Genomic DNA, 25,593 nt, shown 5'->3' on the forward strand with positions numbered 1-25,593 from the left:
ATATAAAAGCAAGGATGTTGGGGTAACACACATAAAAGTTGCTGGTGAACGCAGCAGGCCAGGCAGCATCTCTAGGAAGAGGTGCAGTCGACGTTTCAGGCCGAGACCCTTCGTCAGGACTAACGAAGGGTCTCGGCCTGAAACGTCGACTGCACCTCTTCCTATAGATGCTGCCTGGCCTGCTGCGTTCACCAGCAACTTTTATGTGTGTTGCTTGAATTTCCAGCATCTGCAGAATTCCTGTTGTTTGCGATGTTGGGGTAAGTTTTTTTTATGCAGAAAGTGGTGAGTGCGTGGAATGGGCTGCCGGCGACAGTGGTGGAGGCGGATACGATAGGGTCTTTTAAGAGACTCCTGGATAGGTACATGGAGTTTAGAAAAATAGAGGGCTATGGGTAACCTTAGGTAATTTCTAAAGTACGTGTTCGGCACAGCATTGTGGGCCGAAAGGCCTGTGTTGTGCTGTAGGTTTTCTATGTTTCTATGTAATGTTAAGGGTTTATAAAGCACCGGTGAGGTCTCATTTCCATCATCCAAGTCATTGACATATAATGTAAAAAGAAGTGGTCCCAACACAGACCCCTGTGGAACATCACTCGTCAGCAGCAGGCAACCAGAAAAGACTCCCTTTATTCCTATTCTTTGCCTCCTGCCAATCAGCCAATGCCTTATCTATGCTAGAATCTTTCCTGAAATACCATGAGCTATAACTTTGTTAAGCAGCCTCATGTGTGGCACGTTGTAAAAGGTCTTCTGAAAATCCAACTACACATCAACCAATTCTCCTTTGTCTATCATGCTTGTTACTTTTTCAAAGGATTCCAACAGATTTGTCAGACAAGATTTTCCCTTGAGGAAATTATTCTGACTATTGCCTGTTTTAACATGTGCCTCCAAGTACCTCAAAACCACATCCTTAACAATTGAATCTAACATCTTCCCAACCACTGAGGTCAGACTAACTGGCCTATAATTTCCTTTCTTCTGCACCTCTCCCTCCTTGAAGAGTGGAGTCACATTTGCAATTTTCAATTCTTCTGGAACCATTCCAGAATCCAGTGATTATTGAAAGCCTCCTCAATCTCTTAGACACCTCTTTCAGAACCCTGGGGTGTACACCATCTGGTCCAAATGACTTATCTACCTTCAGACCTTCCAGATTTTCAAGAACCTTCTCCCTAGTAATGGCAACTTCACACACTTATGACCTCAAACTCTCCGGAAGTTCCACCATACTGCTAGTGTCTTCTACAGTGAAGACTGATGGAAAATACTTATTTGGTTTGTCTGCCATTTCCTTGTCCCCCATTACAACCTGTCCAGCATCGTTTTCCAGTGGTCCAAAATCCACTCTCACCTCTCTTTTACACTTCATGTATCTGAAGAAACTTTTGGTATCTTCTTTAATATTATTGGCTAGCTTACTTTCATGTTCCACCCTTTCCTTCTAATTTTTTTAATTGCCTTCTGTTGGTTTTTAAAGGCTTCCCAATCCTCTAACTTCCCACTAATTTTTGCTCTATTATATGCCCTCTGTTTGGCTTTTATGTTGGCTTTGACTTCTCTTGTTAGTCACGGTTGTGACATCTTGTCTTTAGAATACTTCATCCTCTTTGGGATATACAGTATATATCCTGTACCTTCTGAATTGTTTCCAGAAATTCCAGCCATTGTTGCTTTGTTGTCATCCCTGCCAGAGTTCTTTTCCAATCAATTTTGACCAGCTCCTCTCTTGTGCCTCTGTAATGCCCCTTTACTCCACTGTAATACTAATACGTCTGACCTTGCCTTCTCTTTCTCACATTTCAGGGTGAATTTCAACCTATTATGATTACTTTCCCTTCAGGGCTCTTTCAGCTTAAGCTCTTGAATCAATTTCAGTTCATTGCACAACATCTAATCCAGAATAGCTGATCCCCTAGTGGGCTCAACCACGAGCTGCACTAAAACGCCTTCTCGTAGGCATTCTAGAAACTCCCCCTCTTGGGATCCAACACCAATCTGATTTTCCCAATCACCTGCAGATTGAAATCACTGTTATAACATTGCCCTTTTAGCATGCATTTTCTATATCCTGTTGTAATTTGTAGACCACATCCTTACTACTATTTAGGGGTCTGTATACAACTCCCATCAGGGTCTTTTTACCTTTGCAGTTCCTTAGCTCCACCCACAATGATTCAGCACCTTCCAACCCTATGTTACATCTTTCTAATGACTTGATTACATTTTTTTTTACCAACAGAGCCATGCCACCCTCCTGACTCCTTGCCTGTCCTTTCGGTACAACGTGCATCCTTGGATATTAAGCTCCCAGCTATAAACTTCTTTCAGCCATTATTCAGTGACGCCTTCAACATCTTATGTGCCAATCTGTAACTGCTACAAGTTCATCTACCTTATTCTGTATAATGTACACATTCAAGTGCAACGTCCTCAATCCTGTATTCACCTTTTTCCAATTTTGTTTGCCTTTACATTGCAACTCATCCTGTAGACTGCAAATTTTGCCTTATCATCAGCCTCTCCTTGCTAAAAGTTTCACTGCATTTTGCCTTTGTTTATAAACCAACTACCTCACCATCAGCACTATCACTCTGGTACCCATACCCATGCCAAATTAGTTTAAACCCTCCTGAACAACTCTAGCCAACCTGCCCGCAAGGATATTGGACTCACTCGGGTTCAGGTGTAACCTGTCCCTTTTGTATAGGTTATACCTTCCCCAGAAGAGATCCCAATGATCCATAAAACTGAACCCCTAAACCCTGCACCAGTTCCTCAGCCACACATTCACCCAGCAAATCATCCTATTCCTATCCTCACTGGCATGTGGCAAAGACAACAATCCAGGGATTACTGCTCTAGAGGTCCTACTTTTCAGCTTTCTACCTAGCTCTCTAAAATCTCTCTTCAGGACCTCCTCATCTTGCTTACCTATTTCATTGGTGCCAATATGGACCAAGACTTCTGACTGCTCAGCCTTGCCCATAACAATGCCATGGATCCAATCCGAGACATCTCTGATTTTGGCACCAGGAAGGCAACATACCATCTGCGCGTCTCCCTCATACCTACAGAATCTTGTCTCTGTTCTTCTGACTATGGAATCTCCTATCAACACTGCAGTTCTCTTCACCTCTCTGCTCCTCTGAGCCACAGCACCAGCCTCAGTTCCAGAGACCAAGTCAATGTGACTCAACCTTCTATTGAGTAAGTTGTCCCTCCTCAATATTATCTAAATTTGTATACTTATTATTGAGCGGAACGGCCACAGGTGTACTCTACACTAGCTGTGCATTACCCCTCTTTCTCCTGACAGTCACCCAGTTACCAGTCTCCTGCAATCTAGGGGTGACTTCCTCCCTGTATCTCACATCTATCACCTCCTCATTCTCCTATACGAGTCGAAGATCATTGAGCTGCAGCTCGGGTTCCTTAATACATTCTCTCAGGAGCTGTAGCAAGGTGCACCTGGTGCAAATGTGTTTATCTGGGAGACTGGAGGCCTCCAAGACTGCCCACATCCCACACGCAGTACAAAACATTGCCCATGGAGCCATTCTCACTACACTACTATGAGGAATGAACAAATAAGAGCAGAAAGACAGCAACTTACCAGATACATTGCCTTGCCCAAGTCTGATCTCGCCTGATAAGCCTGATGAGCCAAAGCCACTCCAAAACTGGCACATTCAAAAGAATGGCCATTCTGCTTGACCCTGCATTATTTTTATTGGCCCTTTCTAATTATTCAGTGACCCTCTCGTTGATTGGTTGCTGCCCAACTCAAAGAAACTTCCACAAAGCTCTGCCTTTTAAATCTTGGTCATGGGTCCTGATTGAAAGGGAGCTCTTTCTCCACACTCCGTCACGTTGATTACCCAACTCAGAGAAAATGCCAGTTTTGTGCCCCTTATCTAAGAAAAGATCTACTGGAATTAGAAAGCATCCAGAGAAGGTTCACGAAAATTATTTTGGGAAGGAAATGGTTAATGTATGAAGGCTCTGGACATGTACTGACTGGAGTTTACAGTAATGAGGGGGGATCTCATTGAGATCCACTGAATATTGAAATGCCTAGATAAAGAGGAAGTGGAAAGGATGTCTCCTATCGGGGGAGTTTAAGACCAGAGAGAATGGCCTCAGAATAGAGGGACGTCCATTTAGAACAGAGATGAGGAGGAATTTCTTTAGCTAGAGGGTGGCGAAACTGTAGAATTCTTTGCCATAGAAGCCTGTGGAGGCCAAATCATTGGGTATTTTTAAAGCAGAGGTTGAGAAGTTCATGATTAGTCAGGGTGTCAAGGTTTCAGGGAGAGGTGGAGAACAGGACTGAGAGGGATAATAAATCAGCCATGGAACGGTGAAACAGACTCAATGGGCTGAATGGCCAAATTCTGCTCCTAGGTCTTATGGTCTGAAATCAAATTTCCTGTCTAATTCCCATTACACTGATTTTATTGTCAGTTTATTTTAGCTTTAAATCTGCTGACTTGCTCGCAAAGATTTGCAACTCTGAGTTTCTCTGATGAGAAACCCTCTTTCTCATCTGGGTCTTAAGTGGTTTGATTGCTTATGCTGAAAGCAGACTCTTTACTTCCACTACCAAGGCAAGCTATCTCACAAGTCTTGATTCTAAGACAGCAAGACTCCTTAGAATCTTATTAGTTTCAGTGAGATTCTCTGTCACTATTCCAAATCCTACAAACATTCTGTTCAATCTTTCCTCATGAGATAATCAGTTCATTCTTGGAATTTATTTACTCAGATCTCTACACTGCCTCTGCCCCTTTAGAAAAACTGGATGAGTACTCCACCACAGTTCTATAGAGTCACAGGAAGTCTTTAATCAACCTTGCAATAAAAAAAGCAATCTTTAACATAGCTCTTTAACAACCTCTACACTTCATTCACATCATATAAATACGCTGCATTCCTATTAGAACATAGAACATAGACTAGTACAGCAAAGTACATGCCCTTCGGCCCACAATGTTGTGCTGACCCTCAAACCCTGCCTCCCATATAAGCCCCCACCTTAAATTCCTCCATATACCTGTCTAGTAGTCTCTTAAACTTCACTAGTGTATCTGTCTCAGGCAGTGCATTCCATGCACCAACTATTCTCTGAGTAAAAAACCTTCCTTTAATATCCCCCTTGAACTTCCCACCCCTTACCTTAAAGCCATGTCCTCTTGTATTGAGCAGTGGTGCCCTGGGGAAGAGGTGCTGGCTATCCACTCTATCTATTCCTCTTATTATCTTGTACACCTCTATCATGTCTCCTCTCATCCACCTTCTCTCCAAAGAGTAAAGCCCTAGCTCCCTTAATCTCTGATCATAATGCATACTTTCTAAACCAGGCAGCATCCTGGTAAATCTCCTCTGTACCCTTTCCAATGCTTCCACATCCTTCCTATAGTGAGGCGACTAGAACTGGACACAGTACTCTCTAGCCTAACCAGAGTTTTATAGAGCTGCATCATTACATCGCGGCTCTTAAACTCTATCCCTCGACTTATGAAAGCTAACACCCCATAAGCTTTCTTAACTACCCTATCCACCTGTGAGGCAACTTTCAGGGATCTATGGACATGTACCCCGAGATCCCTCTGCTCCTCCACACTACCAAGTATCCTACCATTTACTTTGTACTCTGCCTTGGAGTTTGTCCTTCCAAAGTGTACCACCTCACACTTCTCCAGGTTGAACTCCATCTGCCACTTCTCAGCCCACTTCTGCATCCTATCAATGTCTCTCTGCAATCTTTGACAATCCTCTACACTATCTACAACACCACCAAACTCTGTGTCATCTGCAAACTTGCCAACCCATCCCTCTACCCCCACATCCAGGTCGTTAATAAAAATCTCAAAAAGTAGAGGTCCCAGAACAGATCCTTGTGGGACACAACTAGTCACAATCCTCCAATCTGAATGTACTCCCTCCACCACGACACTCTGCCTTCTGCAGGCAAGCCAATTCTGAATCCACCTGGCCAAACTTCCCTGGATCCCATGCCTTCTGACTTTCTGAATATTCTTTTACTAAATTAAATAACCTCACATTTCACCTCATTATACTTATCCTGGCATTTTCTTCCCCCATTCTCTCTTACCCAGTATATCCCATTATATTTAGGTTCTCCTTATAATTTAGTTTCCCACTTATTTTTGTTCCAGCAGTAAACTTGTATACATGATACCAGTCCCTTCATTAAAGTCCTGAATTTAGACTGCAAGTAATTGAAGCCCAACACTGATCTGCAAGGTAACCCCACACTGATTACAGCTTGCCAACTTGAAAATCATTCACAAATGATCCTCACCTTTTGTTTTCTGTCTGTAAACTAATCCACTTATGAAAAATGTCATCAGACTGCTGCTGCAAGCTCATTGCAAAGCAGTGAAATGACAAAACAATCATACCAAATCATAAAAAGAAAAAAAAAACACAGATGCTGGAAATTTGAAGTAACGAGAAAATGTTGAAAATACTCAGCAAGGTCAGGACACATCTGTGAGAAGAGAAGCAGAGTTAATGTTCCAGGTCAGAGACCCTTTGTTACAACCAAATTGTGCCAATAATCAGCAGTGATGCTCAGTTAATGAAATGAACATCCAATGATAAACAACATCGTCAAATGGCAGAGAAAGACTCTCAACTTCTCCGGAGAGATGAAAGGGGCGTTTAAACATCTGGAGCTCCTTTTACTGTTTATACGCGCTTGGCTCAGTTCTGTCATTTTTGGATTTGGGTAAAAAAACACTTGTTAATCCGAGGTTAACAGAACTTCAAAAAGTACTTCATCTATTTCAACAATTTCGGACATCCGCGACGTGTGAAGCACTCCATCAATCCTTTATTAGAAATCTTCAGAAATGTTTTCCGCGGAAAATATCGGGGCCAAACAAATAGTGGAAGACTTTAGTCAAAAATACTTTGCAGGTGTTTAAAAAATATATAAAATACTTCAATAACATTTCAATTTTTTAATATAACCAATAATGTTCCGACCAACTGACAGTGATATTAACTTCTGTTATAAAGTCAACATTTTTACTAGATATAAATATTATATGTATTAATCCTTCCAACATACAGTGTCACATTTCCTTCACAGGGCTCTCTGCGTTTGCGGTTGCACTGATAGTTGCTGCTCCACGCACTCCCTATATTAGCGTATAACCTCACCACATCTTCGTTCTCGGTGCTGAGGCGCTGTAGCAGAGAAGGCGCCGACCCCAATCCCATCCACCTGCCCCGTGGAACTCGCACTGGAGCAGCAGCGCTGCGGCCTCGCCGCATTTCAGAAATTGCTGCACTACCTGTTCCCATGGAGACCGGCAACCACGCCGTTGCTAGGCGGCCGGAAGTCCGCCTCTTTGTTATGTTCCGGATGCTGCCTCAAGCTACAAGTCCCTGACATGGTGAGCTGGGGCAAGGGTTCCGGCGTGGTAATTGAACAGCAGTCGCTCATTGCTCAGACCACCTCCGAAATCATCCTTTATTTGAAATTAAAACGGAAAATGCAATTCAGACAGTATTATTGGAAAGTGAATCATTCGCGCTAGTATTCAAGTCTAGCACTCTTCATCAGCATCTCATTGTGGTAAACCATGTATATATGTTGTAACTCGGTTACCTGTCTGGACACACCCCTCTGCTGACTGTCCCTGTGGCTCCTCCCACAGAATCCTGTATAAAGGTGTTCGCCTTGCCCCTTCCCCTCAGTCCGGGGGCAGACACTCACTGTGGAGGTCGTATTGTACAGCGAATAAAAGCCTTTCAGAATTTTACCAAACCTCAGTCTTTTGGAGTAATTGAAGGTGCTTCACTCATTCCACTCTCAATCTGACCTATCATCAACCCAATAACCTCGATGAGCTGCAACAAAAGGTTTGGGTACGACGGAGTCCTCGGTTTACTGTAATATCGGATTAAACATCTCAAATGGTCATTCCCTTTTCCCCAATCACCTTATCTTGGTACTGTACTTTTATTTCATTTTCATTCTTCAGTTACCAACAGATGGTTTTTAAAAGTATAGTGAGTTTTGTTTGCACACTATCACAATTCTTTGTTCTCTCCATTTTTGCCTCTAATTTAAAACATGCTTGTTTTTCACTTTTTCAGTTCTCAGTCATAGAGATACAGCATGGAAACAAGTTCTCCAACTCTGAAACATCAACCACCTCTTTCATGCCATTCCTGCATTAATCCTGTATTTATTCTCTACATTTTGATCAATGGCCCCAGATTGTAACATTCATCTGCCATCTTTGGAATGTGGGAGGAAAATGGAGTACCCGAAGGAAACCCACACAATCAGAGGGAGAACATGCAGGCTCCACACAGGTCAAGATTGAGCCTAGATCTTTAGTACTAGAAGGCAGTAGCTCTATTAGCTGTTCTACCAAAAGGAATACAAATTCATGTAAATCTAATAAAGAGCCCTTCACCGTCTTTCTCTCCCCACAGATGTGGCTTGTCGCACTGTGCTTCCAGTATTTTCTGATTTTATTTCAGATTCCACAGCTGATAGAGGTGCATAAAATGAGAGGCATTGATCATGTGGCTAGTCAAAAGGCTTTTTCCCCAGGGCTGAAATGGCTATCACGAGAGAGCACAGTTTTAAGGTGCTTGGAAGTAGGTACAGAGGAGATGTTAGGGGTTAGTTTTTTTAATGCAGAGAGTGGTGAGTGCATGGAATGGGCTGCTGGCAACAGTGGTGGAGGCAGATACCATAGGGTTTTTTTTATAGACTCCTGGATAGGTACATGGAGCTGGGAAAAATAAAGGGCTAGGTAATTTCTAAGCTTTGTGGGCTGAAGGGCCTGTATTGTGCTGTAGGTTTTCTATGTTTTTATTTCCATCATCTGCAATTTTTTTTCTGCTAGTTTTGGTTAGGTACCGGAGGTAACTAGGAATGTGTAGTTGAGTTTGCAGTTAAACCATTTTCTTGCCGAATGGTGGAGATAGTCAAATACACCCCAACTAGCTTGAAATAGAAGAGTATTCCAATTTAACCATATTTGGGCTTGCTTCAAATAAACACTAACAAAAATAATCTAGTATACTCTAATTTATTTGGTGGTGTACAAAAACTAATCACTTTACTATTCTGAATCTATTTTTGTATTTGCCTTGCATTATATAGAGGTTTATCGTATGTACTTGTTTCTTATGAAATGGGAAAAATAACAAGAATTTAAGATACTTAAGTTTTGAAAGCAATAATTGTTTTGCATTCCCAATATTTAATTAGAGAAGATATTTGCTCAATAATGGAATGATTAAAATAATGGAAAGGTTAAGTATAACATCCAATTGTTAATAAAAATGCAGTCACTCAGGGCAAAGAAAGATAAACTAATAAAGTCAGTTGTGTGGCATGGCCCATGACAATTTTCAGAACATCTGTCAGATTTCATAAGCATTTAAAAGAATTCTGTAACAAGGGTCATTCATTATGTCTGTGCTATCACTTTGATTTAACATGATTTTACAGCACAGAATGGGTCTTTTCGCCCACGATATTCAGCCAATCTTTTAATCTATTCCACAATCAATCTAACCCTTCCCTCCTATATAACCCACAACACTCCATTCTTACATCCATCTGTTTATCCAAGATCCTCTTAAATGTTCCTAGTGCATCAGTGCATTCCAGGCACTTACCATTCACTATGTAAGGAATCCACCTCTGATATATACCCTAAATTTTCCTCCACTCACCTAAAAGGATGTCATCTAGTACAGCCATTGCTGCCTGGGAATAAGGCACTCTACCTCTAATAATCTTATACACCTCTATCAAGTCATTTTTCATCCTCTGTTCCAGAGAAAAGTCCCAAGCTCACTCAACCTTCCTTCATAAGGCACGTTCTCTAATCAGGCTGCATCCTGGTAAATCTCCTCTACGCTGTCTCCCATTATCACCAGGATTACTGTGGCTTTAACCTTCCACATCCTTTCCATCTACTCTTTCAAGCACTTTTATTTCTCCAGATTCTCATTCTTTCTTCCTGATATAACTGTCATTCGGGATTGCCACATCTATTACTATTTCTTTATCTATTCCTTGTCCAGTTTTGCTGTCTGGTTGGTTGGCCAGTATCTGCTTGTCAGCCTGTATTTGGAAGTCCCACAGGATCTTAGCTCTGTCATTCTCCACTGCCTTCTCAGGTGTTTCCCATTTGGACTTGGGCGTGTCCAATCTATACTTAGTGCAGATGTTCCTGTACACAATTCCAGCAACTTGGTTGTGCCGTTCAGTGTATGCTGTCTTTGCCTGCATCTTGCACCCTGCTACTATGTGCAGTACATTCAGAGAAATACAGCCAAAAAAATAAAAAATAAGCAGGCCCCTTGGTCCATTTGCCACATTATTATTTTGCCTAGTCCCATCAACCTGCATCTGGACCACAACCCTCCCCCCACCCCACCCACTCATGTACTTCACCAAACTTCTTTTAAATATTGAAGTCAAAGCCACATTCAACACTTCCACTGGCAATTTGTTCCACGCCCCTCACCACCAAGTGAGTAAGCTACCCCTCATCTTCCCCTTAAATATTTTAACTTTCACCCTTAACACATGACTTCTGCTTCTAGTCTCACCCAAACTCAGTGGAAAAAGCCTGTTTTTGCCATATCTATACCCCTCATAATTTGAGGATTTGTACAAAAGACAATATCAGAATGGAGTATACCTGTAGACTGGAGCTGATCAGACAATTAATTAAAACTTAAAATTCCCCAGGCACGGTACAATTCAAGTCAGAATAATGCATCACAATACGAATATTTAAACTAGAGATGTTATTTAATCAAAACAGGCTAAAGTTTGAAATAGTCTGCCATTGAAATTAGTTATACTGAGATATGCAAGTGTTCAATGAAATGTTGCCTGTCAAATAAGGAATTCTGTTACTACAAACAACTTGCATTTTTTATAGCAGCTCTGATAACATTACATGTTTTAAAGCATTCCTACCCAATGATCTGTTACCGTAGGGAATCACATCATCAAATTCAGGGACGACAATATCCCATAAATAGCAATGAATCTAATGTTCCCATTATCTGTTAGCAACTGTAACAGAATACATTTGGCCTACAACACTGATAACTTAAGCATATTTTCAAAAATAGGATCTATAGGATCTTCTATATCATCATGAAATAGCAGACTTGAGTCAGACAGAACAGACACTTTTATTTTAAAACATCTTCCTTGGAAGTTAGTAGCTCTGGCAGTAAATGTTCCTTCAAAAATGCAATGTTTTCCAGGATGCTGCTGGACACAGCATGAAAGAAAGAATACTGAGAGATTTTTTCTATGAAAGAATGGAGCACATGAATAAAAAATACTACTGTGCTACTTTATTGTATCCCTTCCCCTCACACTAAAACTGTTTTAGGAATCGAAAATTGTTCAGTCACATCAACTTCAGCCTTACTAATAAACTAGGTAACATGTTTTTTTATTAAGTAGCTAAATTTTATTAACCCTTAAATGGGATGCATGATAATTAAATTTGGTCTATTGGACCAAGTTATGCCCTACTTAGTTTGATGAGATTTCATAAAATTTAGCATTTTCTCTGTTTCCACATTTACAATAATCAGAGAGAACAGCAAGAACCCTCATTTAATCATTAAAAATATAATGAAAGTGAACCTTTTAATAAGTATGTGATCTTAAGTGTCTTAAATTTTTATCATATTGCATATGTTGTTGTACAAGCAATAACATTGAAAACATATTTAGCTGCAGTTTTTATTGCAGTATTTGTAAAACACGTGTATGCAACCCTTGTGTTCTCAGTTGGTCTCAAGTACACACAGGCTGGTGGTGAAGTTCTTCGATTTGAAATTTATGTTTCTTTCCAGCCAAAGTTCCATATCCATAAACACTGAAGTGGCTCTGGCTCTAAACACCCACTGGTCTCTGTGGCAGGCAGAGGTTGTAAGGTTCGTTTGCCACCCAGAAGTCTTCCGATTTCCAATCAACTCCCTGAAATAAAGTAAAAGGTTACTTAAGTGTGAGGTTCTACAGCAAGATCATCCAATCTATAAATGAGCTTATTTTTGGATTAACTTATTATCAGAATATGCTTCTTCTGTTAAAATATTCTATTGGCAGCTTCATCTCCTAGCCCTTGTGTTGGTGGGAAATCTCCATCTTCAGTGACTCAGGCTCCACCAAAATCTTTTGGCACAGCCAGAGCCCATCTCCAGAAGAGGGAGAATAAATGCAAAAAAAATTCTAATTCATGGTTCCTTTCATGCACCAATCCCATATCTCTTGGTTTCTAAATTTTATCTAGCATTTCACTTGCATTTTTTCCCCAAGCTAATAATTTTGTCTCCTCTATACTAGAGAAGCCAAGTACAGAATGGGTAATTTGAGTTCCTGAGTTCACTGAGATCCTCCAAAGGTGCTTTTTTTTTTTAACCTCCTTCAGATTCCAGCATCTACAATCTTTTCTATTTGCATTTTAAAATCCATTCCTTTTGTAATAAAATCCAATAAGGAATTTGCCTTCCTATTGAATTCAAACTCAAAAAAAATCTGCAGTAACTTTTCTGGACAACATTTAGCATCCTTTTGTTAAATATGGCTGACTGGCATCCAGACTGCTAGGTGTATTTTTCAAGTTCAAGTTTAATTATCATTCAACCATACATGAATACAGCCAAACATAACAGCATTACTCTGGTACCAAGGTACAAAACACAGTATCAACATTCATACAGCACAAGGCACATATAAGATAGCAAACACACAGAGTATAAGATGGCAGTAAAATACAGTCACACACACAAAAAATGCAGCAGTCTGCCGTTGAACAAAATATAGCTTGTCTTCTGCTGAGCAAACACAGCAGCATGGACGTCAGCGCCTGACTCTGACGCCTCCCCCGGGTGGCTGCAAACAAGTGACACTGTAGCTTAAGGCCTACTCCATTACGACCAAGGTCACACAGCTCCCTGCCGTCCACTTCCACTGTTTGCCAATGAACAAATGAATTGTACTTGTGGCATTCCATTCCTCCAATGTCCAAAAGGCAAGAAAAGCAACAAAGATAATCACTCACTGTTAGGCTGCACACCACCATCTTCAAGTACTGACATCTCTGTCACAGGTAGCAACATAACCTGCACAAGTCCAGCTACATTAGTTACTCCACCAACGAGCAACTCGCTGATGGTTTAAGACCTGCAATACTTTAGATTCTTAATGTCCAGCAGGGGCTTGTAATTGTAATAAAATAGGTTTTAAAAAAGACAGTAACACCTTTGGTTGACCCCCGTAGAAGCCGCTGCTTCCTGTGGCACTGCTGTCTTACTGGAAGTCTTTTTCCTCTGCAATATTTTGCACATTCTTACCGCCAAACCGAGCCAGGGAATAAAAGCACATATTCAAAGTGCTCTAGAACAATGGTTACCCATGGAATTTCATCAGGAGATGCCTTCTAAGGAAAAGAAGTCACACAGACCTTAATCAATGAGCATTGATACATGCGACATTGCCCTATATCAGGAATATTTCAGAAATGACAGCTCGACTGCTCGAACCTCAAAGCATCACAATCATTCACAAATGGTGACTTTAAAGAAGCTTGTCTCAAGAACCAAGGTACCAGTAAAGACAACCAATGAAAGCAATGTGGTGTACAGGATTACCTGTGGAGACTGCAAAAAGAACTATGTTGGCCAGACAGGACATAAACTCTCAACTTGTTTATAGGAACACAAACTGGTGGTACGGAGACATGATCCACTGTCGGCACATGAAGATCAAGGAGGACACCACGGAGATTCTGGTGCAGTCAAACATGAAGCAGGCACAAGAGTTTTTACAAGCATGGTTCTCTCTTATAACTCTGTAAACAAACATATCGAAATAGATGCCATCTGTGAACCCCTAAGAGCCAAAGTAATGTGAGCCAATAGATTTCAAAGGCCAATTGTAGGGGTAGCCAACCAGTACCGAGGCAAGCGAATGCTATGTGAACGCGAGCTCTCCCAGAGGAAAACACAACTGCGCACTGAGGTTGTTACCTCAGCTGGTGATAAAACACTGCAAGCTAATTGCCAAAGTCGGCGAACACTAACATCAAACACTTCAACCTGAGCTACCAATATTCACTACCATCAAAAACAAAGTTGATGTCTCAGCTTTTGAACCTCTCAGACATGGATGAATTGCATCAATGGTTTAACATCAACCAAAGGCTGACATCTTTTCAAACCCTTAAAACAAAATGTACAAGAATGGTTAAATGAAGAGCTTTATGTGATTGGCCAACTCTGGACATTCCCTTACTTGACAATTCAACTAGCAGTACAAATCAGTTGGCCAATCGTGCCATTTAATGAAGACTCTTTGATTGAAGGGAAGCTTCATAATTTCTAATGCTCTGCTTTTAAAACTTTCAAGCAGTTAGTTTTGTGTGTTAACAATGTCTCAAGAGGTTTCACGCACTCAAAAATGCTAATCCAGTTTTTTGTTCCACAGAAGCTGCCTGATTTGTTAAACACTTCAAGTTGTTATTGTTTCAATGAAGTCACCAAACAAAGTACTTGTAGATATGAAGGAGCTTCTTTATTTAACAAAACAAGATACAGCAGGCATCATATGGAGACGCTTTCGGCTGAAAGGTCTGGCTGGCCTAACACTGGGCTCAATACTTTATGTGCTAAACATCAAAGGACAGCTCCATATTTACAATCTATCTACAATGCTTTCGTTGAAACTACACACAAACTTCACAGCTCCTGATTCATACCCACACCACAGACATCCAAATGCATTTTAATCAGCATTGTCCGGTCTGGGATTCATGGCTTTTAGAGTTGTTCAGAGCTGCACTTCAAATGAAATCTACAATTTACAGATCTGAAGACTTGCGCCAAAGTAATTTGCTAAAAATAAATGTACTAAACCCAAAAAAAATCACTCTATAAAAGTGAAGCAAAGCCATCCTGTTTTAAAGAAAAATGATACTTGAGAAAACAAAATCCACTATTTTCTATGATAATGTGAAACAGAATTCCTAAATTTAATCAGTATTACAGCAAGGATAACATCTCTAATATTTCTTTGCCACAAAATCCCTTATTTGCAAGAATATCTGAATTGAGGTACACAGGAAGAGAAAAAAAGTGATTAATACAGCAAAGGCAGGATAGCATTAAGTATAAATTTTCCAGATAAATCCATTGAAAACAATGCTTTATCCCTAGATGAAGCTACATTTAAAACATTAAAAAAAAACTGACAAAAAAACTTGCAAACATAAATGATTTCACTATCACCATTTATATGATTGTAAATTTTACCCAATTGGAAATATAATTTGCATAGCTGTTTTCCCTTCACATACCTTTTCAACTGCACTGGGCCAATCATCCTCTCCAGTATAGTGTGTATCCAAGACAAGGAACTTTGCTACCCCAGACTTTTCATTCCATGCAATTCCCAGAAGAATGTGTGCTAAAGTCTCACTTCCTGATTTGTTAAGCAAAAGCATTAAAAATGGCAGGATACAAGTTAGGGAATTCATGTTAGAAAAAGCAGAATTATACAATTTAATATGTTACAAAATAAACAACTGTTTTAAAAAGATAATCACAAAAGTGATTAATATAACTCTTTCCTAAAATTGACTGTTTTACATCCCAAAACAATATGATAAATCATTCTAAACTGCTTACACTGTATTCTCACTAACCTAAATTGGTTCCTATTTCAGAATAGGTTTGATTTCAAAATTCTGTTACCTTTAAATCTCTCCTTGACTTACTTCTCCCTCAAGAAAATGCCTCTAATTCCACAACCCTCTCCAATCACAATGCTGGAAAACAAATTAAACTACAGGTGGTAGAATCTGAAATAAGAAAATAAATGCTGGAAGAGCTTAGCCAACCAAACAGAAATGTTGTCAAAAAAAAAAGAAAGAAGAAAAAAAATGGATTGACGCAGAGTCTCAGCTCGTAATGACAATGATCCGTTTTGTCACCACAGATGCTGTGACACTGCTAGACCAGCTAAGCTCCTCCAGCAGATTTTTTGTTGCCTCAGATTCTATCATCTGCAGTCTCCAAGTAGAAAAAGTGACCGATTCCTCTTTCCATGGACACACACAAAATGCTGGAGGAACTCAGCAGGCCAGGCAGCATCTAGGAAAGGAGTATAGTCAACGTTTTGGGCTGAAACCCTTCAGCAGGACTGGAGGAAAGAAAAGCTGAACAGTAAATTTAAAAGGTGTGGGAGGAGGGGAGAAGAGAGAGAAACACCCCTTCTCCTCCTCCTCTTCCTGGACAACCCACCCTGGTCTTCTGCCTGCTCCGGACCTTTTCATTGCCAACTGCTGACCGAACATCAACCGTCTAGACTTCAACACACCTCTCACCTATTCCAACCTCAGTCCTTCCGAACGCTGGGTTCTCCACTCCCTCCACACCAATCCGAACCTCACCATCAAACCCACAGATAAGGTAGGTGCTGTAGTAGTCTGGCATACTGACATCTGCCTTGCTGAGGCCCAGCACCAACTCTCAGACACCTCCTCTTACTCACCCTTCGAACAGGACCCCACTAAGGAACACCAGGCCATTACCTCCCACACCATCATCAACCTTATTGATGATGGGGACCTCCCAACCACCGCCACCAACCTCATAGTTCACGCACCCCGCACCTCACGTTTCTACCTCCTACCCAAGATCCTCAAACCCCCTTGTCCAGGTAGACCCATTCTTTCAACTTGTTCCTGCCCCACTGAACTCATATCTGCATACCTCGACTATTGTTTATCCCCCCTAGTTCAGTCCCTTCCTACCTACATCAGTGACACTTCACATGATCTGGATCTTTTCAATAATTTCAGGTTCCCTAGCCCCTATCATCTTATTTTCACTATGGATCTCCAATCCCTCTACACCTCTATCCCTCACCAGGAAAGCCTCAAAGCTCTCCATTTTTTCTGGACACCAGACCTAACCAGTTCCCCTCCACCACCACTCTCCTTTGCCTAGTGGAACTTGTCCTTACTCTAAATAATTTCTCCTTTGGCCCTCTCACTTCCTTCAGTTGTCTTCTTTGGAGACAATTTATCCACTTACGTCTATTATAAACCTATGGACTCTCAAAACTACCTGGACTATACCTCTTCCCACCTTGTAAAAATACCACCGCCTTCTCTCAATTCCTCTGCCCCCGTCGCATCTACTCTCAGGATAAGGCTTTTATTTCTAAAATGAAGGAGACATGCTCCTTTTTCAAAGAAAGGGGCCTCCCTTCCTCCACCAAAGCTGCCCTCAACTGCATCTCTTCCATTTCATGCATGTCTGTTCTTACCCCATCCTCCCTCTACTCTACCAAGGATAGGGTTCCTCGTGTCCTCACTTACCACCCTACCAACCTCTGTGTCCAGCATATAATTCTGCAAAACTTCCGCCATCTCCAACAGGATCCCACCACCAAGCACACCTTTACCCTTCTCCTCCTCACCCCACTTTCTTCAGGGATCGTTCCCTATGCAACTCCCTTGTCCATTTGTCTCTCCCTGCTGATCTCCCTCCTGGCACTTATCTTTGCAAGTGGAACAAATGCTACACCTCCTCTCCAACTACCATTCAGGGCCCTGAACAGTCCTTCCAGGTGAGGCGACACTTCACCTGGAGTCTGTTGGGTGTGTATGATGCTTCCAGTGTGGCATCCTGAAAATCTGAGAGGCCCGATGTAGATTGGGAGACCACTTCGCTGAGCACCGCAAGAAAAAGCAGGATCTCCCAGTGGCCATCATTTTAATTCCACTTCCCATTCCCATTCTGATGTGTCTATCCATAGCCTCCAATGTTGTGATGAGGCCACAGTTAGGTTGGAGGAACAACACCGTGTATTCCATTTGGGTAGTCTCCAACCTGATGACACGAACATCGATTTCTCGAACTTCGGTACTGCCCCCCCCCCCCACTACTTCCGATCCCCTTCTCCCTCTCACCTTATCTCCTTGTCCGCCCACCGCCTCCCTCTGGTGCTCCGCCCCCCTTTTTCTTTCTTCAATGGTCTTCTGTCTCTTTCATCAATTTACTTCCTGGTTCTTTATTTTATCCCCTCCCCCTTCAGGTTTTACCAATCAGCTTGCATTTCTCTCTCCCTTCCCCCCCACCTTTTAAATCTACTACTTAGCTTTTTTTCCCTCCAGTCCTGCCGAAGGGTTTCGGCCCGAAATGTTGACTGTACTCTTTTCCTAGATGATGCCTGACCTGCTGAGTTTCTCCAGTAGTTTGTGTGTTGCTCAGATTTCCAGCATCTGTAGATTTTCCCTTTTTTGTGATTGGATCTTTTTTGATTGGCCAAGGTCTTGCAGCATTTTGTTATTACCTGAAGTCTTTATGCTCTTTTAATTAGACATTTTCAGTTATTTACTAATCCATTACTAATACTTGCTTCAAGAGTCAAAACACCAAAATTAGTCAGTTTTTATTTTCAATTTCTTCTTATGACTAATTTTCTACCGAGAAATGCTAAAATGATTGTTAATTGGAGTTTTCTTTTGAGATCACTAAAAACTCTGCAAATATGCAATATGCAGATCAGCCACAATATTTAATTATATACCCCCAGATAAATCTTAAATTATACAAGTTAACTACCATATTTTATGCAAAATTAAAAGTTCACGTCAGAAGGCAATTGTAAGAATGAAATGATAAACTTACCAGCCATAATTGGAGATCCTTGCATATCGAAATGCTCAGAAAGTTCCCTGGCATGCAACGCAAACTCAGAACCTTGTCTGTAAGAAGTTTTTTTCCAATGTTGGCATTAAATCAATAACAAAATCATTCATATCTGCTTTAGACTCTATGATACAAGAAATCCCAATACAAAAGAGGGTAGATCCATAATAAATATGTGGGGAAATTAATTAATTTTCTCCACTAGTTTCTGTACATCTCAACTAAAAGTTATTATTTTGTTTACATAAAAAGAGTCAGGTTCATTCAGCACTAAAGTGAATTATACAAGTAGCCAATTGTCATAGTCTAAACCCATATCTAAACTTAGATGAGTAATTAGGGGCAACATTTTCCTCATATACCAATATTCACTGTGTGGCTATCAGTTGAATAAGTGTGTGATTACTGAAAAGCACAGATTAGAACCTTATATGGGCCAACCATACAAATAGAGATACAAAACCAGTCCGAGACTGGATAAAAATACATAATTCCAGTAACTCAGTGTCACTGTGTAAAGTACAAACACACTGAGAAAGAAAGAACAATTGTGTTTGGATTCCAGGTCCCTGCTGTAAATAGGCTCACTTGAGATTAACAATTGCAAAAGAGGAAGAAATTAGTTGAAAAAAGATGACCTTCCATTCTCCATCCAATGATCTAATCAAAAAGAGGAGAGACTGTACTTGATTTGGTATTGGGAAATGTACCTGGTCAGGTGTCAGATCTCTCAGTGGGAGAGCATTTTGGAGATGGTGATCATAATTCTATCTCCTTTACAAAAGCATTGGAGAGAGATAGAAACAGACAGGTTAGAAAAGCGTTTAATTGGAGTAAGGGGAATTATGAGGCAGGAAATTGGAAGCTTAAATTGGGAACAGATGTTCTCAGGGAAAAGTACGAAAGAAATGTGGCAAATATTCAGGGGATATTCGTGTGGAGTTCTGCATAAGTATGTTCCAATGAGATAGGGAAGTTATGGTAGGGTGCAGGAACCACGGTGTACAAAGGCTGTAATAAATCTAGTCAAGAAGAAAAGAGAAGCATACAAGAGGTTCAGAGAGCTAGGTAATGTTAGAGATCTAGAAGATTATAAGGCTAACAGGAAGGAGTTTAAGAAGGAAATTAGGAGAGCCAGAAGGGGTCATGAGAAGGCCTTGGCGGGCAGGATTAAGGAAAACCCCAAGGCATTCTACAAGTACGTGAAGAGCAAGAGGATAAGACATGAAAGAATAGGACCTATCAAGTGTGACAGTGGGAAAGTGTTTATGGAACCGGAGGAAATAGCAGGGGTACTTAATGAATACTTCAGTATTCACTACGGAAAAGGATCTTGGTGATTGTAGTGATGACTTGCAGCGGACTGAAAAGCTTGAGCATGTAGATATTAAGAAAGAGGATGTGCTGGAGCTTTTGGAAAGCATCAAGTTGGATAAGTCGCCGAGACCAGAAGAGATATACCCCAGTCCACCGTGGGAGCTGAGGGAGGAGATTGCTCAGCCTCTGGCGACGATCTTTGTATCATCAATGGGAACGGGTGAGGTTCCGGATGTTGTTCCTTTATTCAAGAAAGGGAGCAGAGACAGCCCAGGAAATTATAGACCAGTGAGTCTTACTTCAGTGGTTGGTAAGTTGATGGAGAAGATCCTGAGAGGCAAGATTTATGAACATTTGGAGAGGTATAATATGATTAGGAATAGTCAGCATGGCTTTGTCAAGGGCAGGTCATGCCTTACGAGCCTGATTGAATTTTTTTGAGGATGTGACTAAACACATTGATGAAGGTAGAGCAGTAGATGTAGTGTATATGGATTTCAGTAAGGCATCCGATAAGGTACCCCATGCAAGACTTATTGAGAAAGTAAGGAGGCATGGGATCCAAGGGGACATTGCTTTGTGGGTCCAGAACTGGCTTGCCCACAGAACACAGAGTGGTTGTAGACGGGTTGTGTTCTGTATGGAGGTCGATGACCAGTGGTGTGACTCAGGAATCTGTTCCGGGAGCCTTACTCTTCGTGATTTTTATCAATGACCTGGATGAGGAAGTGGAGGGATGGGTTAGTAAGTTTGCTGATGACACAAAGGTTGGAGGTGTGGATAGTGTGGAAGGCTGTCAGAGATTACAGCGGGATATTGATAGGATGCAAAACTGGGCTGAGAAGTGGCAGATGGAGTTCAACCCAATTAAGTGTGAAGTGGTTCATTTTGGTAGGTCAAATATGATGGCAGATAATAGTATTAATGGTAAGACTCTTGGCAGTGTGGAGGATCAGAGGGATCTTGGGGTCCGAGTCCAAAGGACGCTCAAAGCAGCTGCGCAGATTGACTCTGTGGTTAAGAAGGCATACGGTATATTGGCCTTCATCAACCTTGGAATTGAATTTAGGAGCTGAGAGGTAATGTTGCAGCTATATAGGACCCTGGTCAGACCCCACTTGGAGTACTGTGCTCGGTTCTGGTTGCCTCACTACAGGAAGGATGTGGAAACTATAGAAAGGGTGCAGAGGAGATTTACAAGGATGTTGCCTGGACTGGGGAGCATGCCTTATGAAAACAGGTTAAGTGAACTTGGCCTTTTCTCCTTGAAGCAACGGAGGATGAGAGGTGACCTGATAGAGGTGTATAAGATGATGAGAGGCATTGATCGTGTGGATAGTCAGAGGCTTTTTCCCAGGGCTGAAATGGCTGCCACAAGAAGACACAGATTTAAGGTAACACACATCAAAGTTGCTGGTGAACGCAGCAGGCCAAGCAGCATCTGTAGGAAGAGGTGCAGTCGACGTTTCAGGCCGAGACCCTTCATCAGGACTAACTGAAGGAAGAGTGAGTAAGGGATTTGAAAGTTGGAGGGGGAGGGGGAGATCCAAAATGATAGGAGTAGACAGGAGGGGGAGGGATAGAGCCAAGAGCTGGACAGGTGATAGGCAAAAGGGGATACGAGAGGATCATGGGACAGGAGGTCCGGGAAGAAAGACGGGGGGGGGGGGGGGGACCCAGAGGATAGGCAAGAGGTATATTCAGAGGGACAGAGGGAGAAAAAGGAGAGTGAGAGAAAGAATGTGTGCATAAAAATGAGTAACAGATGGGGTACAAGGGGGAGGTGGGGCCTTAGCGGAAGTTAGAGAAGTCGATGTTCATGCCATCAGGCTGGAGGCTACCCAGGCGGAATATAAGGTGTTGTTCCTCCAACCCGAGTGTGGCTTCATCTTTACAGTAGAGGAGGCCGTGGATAGACATGTCAGAATGGGAATGGGATGTGGAATTAAAATGTGTGGCCACTGGGAGATCCTGCTTTCTCTGGCGGACAGAGCGTAGATGTTCAGCAAAGCGGTCTCCCAGTCTGCATCGGGTCTCGTCAATATATAAAAGGCCACATCGGGAGCACCGGACGCAGTATATCACCCCAGTCGACTCACAGGTGAAGTGTTGCCTCACCTGGAAGGACTGTTTGGGGCCCTGAATGGTGGTAAGGGAGGAAGTGTAAGGGCATGTGTAGCACTTGTTCCGCTTACACGGATAAGTGCCAGGAGGGAGATCAGTGGGGAGGGATGGGGGGGACGAATGGACAAGGGAGTTGTGTAGGGAGCGATCCCTGCGGAATGCAGAGAGAGGGGGGGGAGGGAAAGATGTGCTTAGTGGTGGGATCCCGTTGGAGGTGGCGGAAGTTATGGAGAATAATATGTTGGACCCGGAGGCTGGTGGGGTGGTAGGTGAGGACCAGGGGAACCCTATTCCTAGTGGGGTGGCGGGAGGATGGAGTGAGAGCAGATGTACGTGAAATGGGGGAGATGCGTTTAAGAGCAGAGTTGATAGTGGAGGAAAGGAAGCCCCTTTCTTTAAAAAAGGAAGACATCTCCCTCGTCCTAGAATGAAAAGCCTCATCCTGAGAGCAGATGCGGCGGAGACGGAGGAATTGCGAGAAGGGGATGGCGTTTTTGCAAGAGACAGGGTGAGAAGAGGAATAGTCCAGATAGCTGTGAGAGTCAGTAGGCTTATAGTAGACATCAGTGGATAAGCTGTCTCCAGGGACAGAGACAGAAAGATCTAGAAAGGGGAGGGAGGTGTCGGAAATGGACCAGGTAAACTTGAGGGCAGGGTGAAAGTTGGAGGCAAAGTTAATAAAGTCAACGAGTTCTGCATGCGTGCAGGAAGCAGCGCCAATGCAGTCGTCGATGTAGCGAAGGAAAAGTGGGGGACAGATACCAGAATAGGCACGGAACATAGATTGTTCCACAAAACCAACAAAAAGGCAGGCATAGCTAGGACCCATACGGGTGCCCATAGCTACACCTTTAGTTTGGAGGAAGTGGGAGGAGCCAAAAGAGAAATTATTAAGAGTAAGGACCAATTCCGCTAGACGGAGCAGAGTGGTGGTAGAGGGGAACTGATTAGGTCTGGAATCCAAAAAGAAGCATAGAGCTTTGAAACCTTCCTGATGGGGGATGGAAGTATATAAGGACTGGACATCCATGGTGAAAATAAAGCGGTGGGGGCCAGGGAATTTAAAATCATCAAAAAGTTTAAGAGCGTGAGAAGTGTCACGAACATAGGTCGGAAGGGATTGAACAAGGGGTGATAAAACAGTGTCGAGGTATGCAGAAATGAGTTCGGTGGGGCAGGAGCAAGCTGAGACAATAGGTCGGCCAGGACAGGCAGGTTTGTGGATCTTGGGTAGGAGGTAGACACGGGAACACAGATTTAAGGTGTTGGGGAGTAGGTACAGAGGAGATGTCAGGGGTAAGTTTTTTTTTTAAAAACGCAGAGAGTGGTGAGTGTGTGGAATGGGCTGCTGGCAACAGTGGTGGAGGCGGATACGATAGGGTCTTTTAAGAGACTTTTGGATAGGTACATGGAGCTTAGGAAAATAGAGGGCTATGGGTAAGCCTAGTAACGTCTAAGGTAGGGACATGTTCGGCACAACTTTGTGGGCCAAAGGGCCTGTATTGTGCTGTAGGTTTTCAATGTAAAAAAAATATATTGCAGACATCTGGTGAGTACAGAAATTAAGAGTCAGAAGAGATTGCCAAAAAACAAACCCAAAATGTCAGAAGAATTCAGTGGATCAAGCAGCACCTGTGGAATGGTCACTGTTATGGGTTGAGACCCTTCAAAGAAATGCAAAGTACAGCTGTTAGTTGATATTTAGGTGAGTGGTCTGGCCACATTCACACACTTTGTTAATTGATTGAGATACAAAGGAGTCACTGCAACCGGGGACATACATTGGGAGCATTATTATCTCCTTGAGAAGAAGAAAAAAAAATAATAAGTGTTGAGTTCACAATGATTTACACTTATATTTGGTAACATTAATGCAATAACTCAACAAGATAGAACCCAAAAAGTAAAATAATTAGTCTAGATTTGTAATATTGACAAAGAAGACCTAAATTAAGTTTTGAGAACTGAAATGGAGGCAACTTTTGCAAAATATCCCAGACACAATTGGAAGCGAATTTCTAGGGATAAAGGGAAAAAGGTACAACAAAAATTGAAGTTGTCAATAACAGCAAGTTGAAGACAGAGTAACTATTGGCAAGTTGGAATTTATGAAGAGTTTTGCCTGGGAAGATAGTCTTGTATTGAGCCAACAGTAGAACTAGACTGGCCACAAAAAATAATTGGATACAAAACCAGTTTGGAAGCAGAATAAGCTAGTTCAGAGGCCAACAACTCAACAGGTACAAGAAGCTGCAAAGGACCAGAGGCAAATTGAGTGGATAAAACTTTGCCGCTGGGAGGTCAATGTGAGCTTACCATTCTGGGTTCAAGAAAAAACAAATCATAATATTTACTTGCAGAACATTAACGGAATTTGGTGTTTCCACAAAGCACTAAAATTTAGTGAACAGGCGCTAAAGTTATGTTTCAGTTTCACTAGTGCTTGATTTAAGTATGTTTGGTACTAAAATTCAGTAAGAGTATATTAGCAGCTGAAATTCAAGAAAATAAAAATGTCACAAAAGTAAAAAATAAAATTACAATGGAAGACTTCATAACCTTTGCATACATTTCCTAAGGGTTTCAAAATTTAGTCAGTCTAAATGAAGTGTTTAAATTCTAGCAGAATCAAAGTGCTGATACAGTAACTTTGCTCTCTTTCGTTCTGAAACAATGTGGTTATTACGTTTGTAGATATTAAGTGATATTACAGAAAGTTAAAGCAGAGTAGTTGAGCAGGTAAGGCGATGTGTGTAATTTGATACATTTGGAAAAGATTTTACTTTGTTAATTTTCTTACTGGATGTTCAAGATCTTCGATGTAATATTCATTGTACTTAAAACTGCTTGTATCTCAAAAGATCCAATCCATTCTGATGATCCCACAAAATCAGGAGATTTTTCTCCAGCCTCGACCAATTTCTGAAAATGTAAACGTAGACAATTTATATCAATAAATACTTGAAAGAAACATTAAAAAGGCATTTACTTATCCTTTCAACCTTAACAGAAAAACAGTTACAGCCTTATTACTGATGTCTCATTACACCAATCACTAACATTAGATCTGTTTGATTCTGTCATTGCAATAAAAGATTTGACAAGCATGGAAATTCAGTGAAAAGGAGAACAGAGGTGCTTCTTAGAAGATAATCATTTGCCAATTAAACTAGCAAAACAGCCCGAGGATATGCAAGTATTGACCCAAGAACGTTCTGATTTTAATTCTTCATCTCCAGACGCACATCAGGAATAAGTTACATTGAATTCTGATTCTGTGCCTTGTAGGAAAGACGGCCTACTCCTGTCCTGCACAACCACAAGTACAGTAATTATCATTAAATGGAAGATATCAAGATCCAGATTTTGGATCAGAAGCAAGAACTA

The 25,593-nt window shown here is 41.6% G+C and overlaps 2 protein-coding genes across 5 annotated transcripts in view; both read right to left on the minus strand.

Moving 5' to 3' along the window:
- lrp2bp (LRP2 binding protein) overlaps positions 1-7,374 on the minus strand; it is a 30,092-nt gene extending 22,718 nt beyond the window's left edge. For 2 of the 4 annotated variants that reach the window (XM_072257133.1, XM_072257136.1), the window contains exon 1: positions 7,198-7,374. In XM_072257133.1, coding sequence (XP_072113234.1) covers positions 7,198-7,341 — 144 coding nt within the window. In that variant the 5' untranslated portion in view covers positions 7,342-7,374. Of the gene's footprint in view, positions 1-7,105 lie in introns of all 4 variants that reach the window. The other 2 variants (XM_072257137.1, XM_072257135.1) reach the window with 1 other exon arrangement.
- Positions 7,375-10,812: 3,438 nt separating this feature from the next.
- The window catches only part of LOC140197589 (ufm1-specific protease 2-like), a 54,272-nt gene continuing 39,491 nt past the window's right edge, over positions 10,813-25,593 (minus strand). The window contains exons 9-12 of the mRNA XM_072257756.1: positions 25,007-25,128; positions 18,745-18,821; positions 15,402-15,526; positions 10,813-12,025 (exon numbers count right to left, since the gene is read on the minus strand). Of these exons, the coding sequence (XP_072113857.1) occupies positions 11,942-12,025; positions 15,402-15,526; positions 18,745-18,821; positions 25,007-25,128 (408 nt within the window). The 3' untranslated portion in view covers positions 10,813-11,941. The remainder of the gene's footprint in view (positions 12,026-15,401; positions 15,527-18,744; positions 18,822-25,006; positions 25,129-25,593) is intronic.

This window comes from Mobula birostris, chromosome 5 (assembly GCF_030028105.1).
Source record: "Mobula birostris isolate sMobBir1 chromosome 5, sMobBir1.hap1, whole genome shotgun sequence".
Taxonomy (NCBI): Eukaryota; Metazoa; Chordata; class Chondrichthyes; order Myliobatiformes; family Myliobatidae; genus Mobula; species Mobula birostris.